Below are 7,501 nucleotides of genomic sequence, written 5' to 3' on the forward strand. Positions count from 1 at the left end.
CTAACTTTAGGAAACATCTGAAAGTGCTTTCATTGTGGGACTGGAAACTGCAAATTGTTAATTGCTTTGTTTCTCCCTAGGTGCACCTCCGAGTACACAGCGGAGAGAGACCATTTAAATGCCAGACCTGCAATAAGGGCTTCACCCAGCTGGCTCACCTCCAGAAGCACTATCTGGTACACACAGGAGAAAAACCCCACGAGTGTCAGGTATGTAACACACCACAGAGACAACTTCCCTTGGAGGCCGAAGGGGTGGCAGGGCTCATGCCCTCCTTGCCCTGTGTGCACAACCCGCCTGGCGGGCTGCCTGACAAGCTGCCCAGGATTCAAATCCATGCCCCAGCTGTTTCCAGCCCTGCTGCTCCAGTGTCTGTGAGACAGCAGAGTTGCCTTTAGCCTGCTAGAGCAGTATCCATCCACCTGATACGGTTTTGCCATCAGCCATACTCGAAATGCTCTTCAGCAATATTTAAATAAAAAAGGTGGGGATTTTTTTTCCCCTGGTGAGAAAGTGTGAAGATTATAAAAAGCCACAGCTTCATCCTGCTGTCTCGTCCTAGGTGTCTGTGATCTAAACATAAAATCCCCTCCCACTCACTCACTGTTTCTCTGCCACCCCCCATTAGGTTTGTCACAAGCGGTTCAGCAGCACCAGCAATCTCAAAACCCACCTGCGGCTCCACTCTGGAGAGAAGCCTTACCAGTGCAAGCTGTGCCCAGCCAAATTCACCCAGTTTGTGCACCTGAAGCTGCACAAGCGTCTCCACACCCGGGAACGTCCCCATAAATGCATCCACTGCCACAAGAGCTACATTCACCTCTGCAGCCTCCAGGTCCATCTGAAGGGCAACTGCCCGGTTGCCCCTGCCTCTGGCCTCTCGATGGAGGACCTGAATCGAATCAATGAGGAGATCGAGAAGTTCGACATCAGTGACAATGCCGACAAGTTGGAAGAAGTGGAGGACAATATTGACCTAACATCGGTTGTGGAGAAGGATATACTGACCATGCTCAGAAGGGAAATGGAAGGAGCTAATCTCAAAGTATCTTTACAGAGGAACCTGGGAAATGGACTTATCTCCTCAGGATGCAACCTTTACGAGTCTTCAGATATGTCAATTATGAAGTTGCCTCACGGTCACCCACTACCTCTGTTACCTGTAAAGGTCAAGCAAGAAACAGTTGAACCAATGGATCCTTAAGACTTTTTGGCAAAGTGATTTTTTTTTTATTTATGACTTGGCAAGTCAGGGTGCCTGTAGCAATTGCTTGTACATAGTTTCAATGCTGCAAAGCAATCTTGGCTTACAGTAGTTTCCCTACGCTCTACAGCTGAAAGAAGGAACTCCAAAGTTACTGTTTTCTCAGGGCATAAAAAGAGGCAAAGGACTGTGCATTGCCTCGCCAGTTACTAAAAGACAATCATCTATCCATAATTATTTTTTCAATGATAGTACTTCATAATTTATTATGCAATTTATCATTCTAAAAGCAATAATTAGAAAAATGTTTACAATGACTGGAAAATTCATTGTAATTTTTACTTTAAATGTTTTTATTTTTTGTTTTATGGCCATTCTTTGTAGATATTTTTTCTGCACATCTGTTTTAAGAACCTAAGATTGGGGTTTCAGTAACCGTGTTTTATGTACCAGTGTCTTTTAAACAAATGTGGTTTTTTGCATTGCCAAAGTTGGACATTTGACATACAGAATCCTAGATCAGTTGGTTTGAAAAAAAATGCTGTGTACTTTTATGTGCAAATCACCCCATTGGGATTGAAAAAGAAAAAAAAAGAGTAAGAAAAGGGTAGCAGCAAGCAGAGAAGAAACTGGTTCCCCAGCCTCTCTGAGGATGGGAGAGAGATTCTTCTACCTGCAGCTCTACCCGGAACAGATGTGGCACAGCAAACACCTACCTGCCATGGACAATACCACAGGTTTTTAGAAAACAGCTATAGCCCCACACCTCGTCATGTAACTTTATGACCAAAGGAATGCATCAGCTTAAAGTGGCTCTTCCAAAATTAAATATCACTTACATTCTCCTATTCCAACAGCAGTTTAAAAGCAAACACACCATTATTCTTAATATTCTGCCTAAAAGGAGTCTTGGCAGATTTCTTTCTTCTCTCTCTCTCTCTTTTTTTTTTTTTTTTTTTTTTTTTTTTGCCCAGAGCCTTCCAGGGATAAAGTAAATAAATAAATAATGGTCAGATTCCCTGAGAATTAAGGGGTTTGGTTTTACTTGTGTTTTCCTCTCCCGCTTTGCCTGGGTAGAAGTGGGGAACAAAGTCCTTTTCTGGCACATACATTTTTTTTCTTTCTTCCTGTACAACTCAGATTTTTCTCAGTATTTGTGTTTGTACATTTTATGGTTAATTTAATTAAAGAAGAAAAGGGCATTGCAAAGTTGTTGAACAACAATTACCTCAGTGCTTGTGTCCAGTGGTGCAGACGTTGCTGTTTTATCTAAATGCTTTGCTACTTTAGAGAAGAAACCAAAATGTGCACAGGGAAAGATAGAATGCACGTCCTTTTATCTTTTTGTTTTGCTAAGCCCAAAGATGATATGGTGACATTTGAGGTGTAGCAAAGAACACATGTATATTTATAGATATATTTATACCACTATACTATATATGTATATGTATATATATTTATACCACTTAAGTTGTGAGCCAAACCATGTAATAAAACTTATTTTTCATCTAAGTGTGAAATCAAATGTTATCCAGTTTTGCATATTACCAGTGACCTCAAAACCAGAAGGTTGTACTAAGGCATTTATCACTTGCAAGTGCACATGCACAGTTGTCCATGTGAAGCCTGAACTTGCAAACGCCTGATGTGAAAACCATCATTCAGACGGGGAGTCTCAGCAAATTCAGTGGGAAATACCATGTTTGCAGGACCGGGGTCTCCGGTCCCCTGCTCTCCTGGCAGTGTATACTGGGGGGAAGAGGCGGGTGGTCAGTGAACAAGCAACCAGAAAACTTAACCAAAAGAACTTGAAAGGAAGCCAAATACTACCCGTGGGTGGTGTAAGTACAGAACAAGAGTGAAGGATAGGCTGAGAGTTAGTGGGGATGAGCCCCTAGTCTTGTTTTGCCCTGCCGTTAACGAGTTGCATGGTCAACTCACGTAAATCTAAGTAGCGTTATTACAGTCTTCCCCTCCAGTTGTATCTTTTTGTCTATTTATATTCTTATAAATTTTAAGGTCTCCTGCTTCATCAGTCCAGGATTTAGTGTTTTTTTCCCCATCAAACTATTTTAATGCCTTCTGTTTAAGATAAACAATCCTGACATACACGTCTCTTTACACAGCTTTTGAAGGACTACAGTTCATTACATTTCCACTCCTACAACTTGTGAGGCTGACATCTTTTAAATGTAGCAATAGTTCATAAATATAGTACTTACTTGTAGGATAAACCAAAGTATCACTACTCTGTCACTGGACACACACTTTTCCTATATTTGCCTGTAGTGCTTTCTTGTATTTGATACAAATTTTACAAGAATTTATATGCATCAGCTTTAAGAATTGTTACTTCTCTTTACTGTTTCCCCCTTCCCTTAGAAGTTTTACATGTGAATGTAGCAACAATCAACAGTGTTTTGGTTTTTTTTTGTCTCTCTTAAGAAAGACTCTGACCAAAGTTAACAGGCTTTTTACTTTGCTAGAACAACAAACTATCATATGTTTACGTATTGGTTTACATCATTATTTATGTGCAAATTGTCAAATGTAAATTAAATATAAGTGTTCATTGCTTTACTGATGCTTCCCTTGTCTTCAATCTCTCTGCAATGACTGCGTGCACAGCTTCGTTCCAGGGCGCCTTCCCCTCCTAGCCGCAAACACACTCCGCGCTGACGGCGATGATGTCTCCAACAATGCTGACTTCTCGCCTTTGTGGGCTCTGATTTTCCATGATTGAAAGCTGCAGACAACAATGCCAGAGCTAAACACCCTGGTTTGTTAATTATAGTACTCTCTTCAGTTGTAGCCAATACGTTAATACATATACATATACATATATATATATATATATATAAAATTTGTCAGTGTTTCTATGGAAAGACTTGACTGCTATCTGCCTCTCAGATATATGAATAGGGTTCTCATTTACATTTTTCCAAATGATTGTCATTTCTGGCCTGAAACTGTAACCACTGGGACCACAATGACACACTCAAAATGTCAGCATGAGACCACTTAGCCCTGTATCAGCGTGGTGGGAACAGCATTCAAAACAAATGTGGATCTGTTTTCACTGCAAGTGAGATGCGAATATGAACCAAACCTAGGAGAAGGTCAAGTGTCCTTCACCCCCCTCCCTCCCCCAAAAAAAGAAAAAAAAAAAAAAAAAAAAACCTCAGACAAGAAGTAACAACATGCTAGGATGCCTCAGAAAGCGAATTCAACATTTGCTACTCCCATCATTTACTGTGAGATCCAAACCAGAAAGGCCATGTGCTGGCCTTCCCTACCTGAACGTTAAAGAAATAATGTGCCGTCTCATATTGAGACACTCAGCGCTGTACGATGCTTTAAAAATATTTCACTGTCCTCTTAAAATTCATTTAAACATCTGTCTCAAGAATTTGACATCCTGCCAGCGCAGAGCTGTGGAGTTAAGAAAACCAGAGCTCCGTTGTCATAAACGTGCCAAATGCAGCATGTTATATTCCTATATTCGACAGAGCTATTGCTGTAATAATTTTTTAAAAAAACATAGGATAACCGTTACCGCCATAAATCATACTTCATTACTTGGCAAGGCATTCGTTTGCGCTGGAGAGTTATGTCCTGGGGACACTTGTAAGCTTTAGAAGATGTTTAATAAAACACATTACATAAAAAGACAATGCACATTATAGATCGCAGCCTCGCAAGGCCGAGCATGGCAGCTGGTGCAGTTGTTTCTGGCAGACCCACGGCCAGCTAGAAGTCACCAAAGGAGTGTGATGTGACCAGAAAGGTGGGGAGGGGGTCAGAAAAGACAATGGTGACAACGCCAGGATGGCTAACTGCCTGAGCACGAGGAGATTTGGTTGCTTTTGGTTGCTTTTGGTTATTTTTGGATGAGACCCACAAGGCCGCGTGCCCCCCAGAGCTGTTGGCTGGGGCAAGTGACCTTGATGTCCACCTCACGGGCATCGTCACCAAAATTTGGGGACCCAGTGTGACGTGGCAGGGAGAGCAGCATGCGCCACTGCTTTGCCAGCCCATCTGTCTCACTTGGGGGACAGGCAAACGACAGGTGAGAGCGTATCAAACGCAGCTTTAAGGAGGATCCCGCCATTCTGGCTGGTTACAAAGCCCAGTAATCCCAAACGTGGGCAATTACATGAGGTTGAAGAAGAAAACGTGACTCACCTGCGGGGCATGAGCCCGTCCTGCTCCAGTCAGCAGCTGCGGGTACGTGGAGTCGTCCCAACACGTGCTGGCACCGCACTCCTTGCGGGACGGGACCCAGGCCTTTGCAGTTGTTTAGAGGCATGACATTAGAGTGAGGGAAATAGCTTGGGCCGTAATTAAAGGCAGCCAGGAAGCACTTGGCTAATTATTGCGTGAGCCAGGGCTGAGTGGATGTGGTGCGGCCGGGGAATGCGCCCGTCACAGGGCAGGTATCCGGCAAACAGAAGCTGCAATGGGAGCCTCGGAAAAACTTGCCGACCTGTTCCAGGAGGTTGCCAAAAGGTTTCCCTCCAAAATGGCTGTCCCGTCCCTTCCCACACCCGGGATCCCTGTCTGGGCCCTGGCACAGCCGTGAAGCCAGGGCCGGGGAGGGCTGTCAGGGTACACACGGCTGCCTCAGCTGGGATGTGTGGAGCACAGATGGAAATTTTGGAGCTCTTCGCTGCCAAGTGCTGACCAGCCCTGTCTGGTTCGTGGGACAGCAGAAAAACATGACTTTTCATCAAGGGCTTGATACTTCCCCCAAAAAATGTGAGTTTAGTTTTTCGTAAGATGCTGAAAAAAGGACATCCTACACACAACACAGCTGCTGCTGTTCAGTTCTCACCAGCAGCATGTGGACGTGCAAACGGCACAGCTTCACAGCCATCGAGGCCATGGTCACAGTAACTGCAGTCTGTAGCTGAATAGGTGACATTTTTGATCATGCTGCACAACTCTACTTTCTCTCATTTTTAACAGAGGTTGGGGAAGACTGCTCAGCAATTCACAGTGGTGCTGGAAGGGGAAGAGGAGGGGGACCACTGAGGCTCACCGAGCCCTTGCTGCCCAGGTGTGTGTGCTGGGCACAAAGCTGGGCTCTTGTCCTGCTCCAGAGAGATCAGAGGCTGATTGCATCCCCACCTTCCCCACAACAGCCTGCAGCATGGGCAAGTGGAATGGCTCTCTGTGCAGGAAAACCCAGTGCAGGGAAGACAGGATGATACTTTCCACTGCCAGACAGCATGGGTTTTACCAGCTTGGGTCATTCAGTTCTACGAACTCCAGCCTGGGCAAAGGCTCGCCTAGGCAAGATCTATGCCCCTGGAGCATTGTCAGTGACAATGGGGCACATTCAGGGGACAGCACACCCCTCAAAAGAGACACCACTCCCCCTGCCCCACAAGCTGGAGGCCAGGCAGCTCCGTGCCACGTGGGCGCCGTGGCCGTCCCTCACCTCGCTGGGTGCGCGCGGGGAGATGGTTGGGATGCTGAGCCACTTAGGTGGGTGTGACCAAATAGCCCCATTGAAGGGAGCCAAACCAGTATGACTTCCTTATTGTGCAATGATTAATAAGGGCCTTCAGCTCTTTTTTTTTTTTTTTTTTTTCTTTTTCCATTAATTGTGACTAGGCAAGTCCTTGATCATTTCCTTATCCCACTACCAAGTGAGATTCCTTACAGCATTCCAGCCCCAAAGTGGCTGCACTTTGCTGGGGAGTGAAGTGATTCGTCTCACACTGAAACCATGCACAGCGAAATAAAACACTGAAGGTCTCTTCCCCACTTCGCCTGTGCTGAGGGATCAACCATCATGATGTGCTGGAGGGGACACAGCATTGGTGCACCTCCCAGATGAGATTACACGTTAAGTCCTAACTTAAATGAGCAAAGCAGAGAGGAGCTTTTGGCAGGAAGATGAGCAGGCAGGCAGAAGTCTGTTCAGGACTTCTTGGGTTATAGACTCGGTTCCCAGACTTCTTACAGTTTTTTTATGGCAAAACTCTCTGCTTGAGAAGCACCCCTCTGCAATCCACAGGCAACATTTGCCTTCCCCTGTCCTTAGCCTACCTTGCACATTCAGGCAGCATTTTTTGAAGGGCAGGTTCCGCGCATATTTACGGGGTAATGCAAACAAGACCTGTTCTTTTTGACAAAGCCCTTTGCAGGCACCCTTCCCTCCGGTAGGCCCTTACCAACAAGGGAAGGGTTTGCTTCTGCTACCTGTGCCGGGGCCGTGTCCGAGGCAGGGACCCACCAGGCTGGGTGGCTCCTTGGAGGGGTTTCACTGTGCCTGCAACCAGTCACAAA

At 45.3% G+C, this 7,501-nt stretch overlaps 1 protein-coding gene across 3 annotated transcripts in view; it reads left to right on the top strand.

The window, feature by feature from the left end:
• The window catches only part of PRDM1 (PR/SET domain 1), a 102,036-nt gene extending 97,788 nt beyond the window's left edge, over nucleotides 1-4,248 (top strand). For all 3 annotated transcript variants that reach the window (XM_035564824.2, XM_035564823.2, XM_035564822.2), the window contains 2 exons: nucleotides 81-209; nucleotides 629-4,248. In XM_035564824.2, coding sequence (XP_035420717.1) covers nucleotides 81-209; nucleotides 629-1,204 — 705 coding nt within the window. In that variant the 3' untranslated portion in view covers nucleotides 1,205-4,248. The remainder of the gene's footprint in view (nucleotides 1-80; nucleotides 210-628) is intronic.
• The last annotated feature ends 3,253 nt before the right edge of the window (nucleotides 4,249-7,501 follow it).

This window comes from Cygnus atratus, chromosome 3 (genome assembly GCF_013377495.2).
Source record: "Cygnus atratus isolate AKBS03 ecotype Queensland, Australia chromosome 3, CAtr_DNAZoo_HiC_assembly, whole genome shotgun sequence".
Lineage (NCBI taxonomy): Eukaryota > Metazoa > Chordata > Aves > Anseriformes > Anatidae > Cygnus > Cygnus atratus.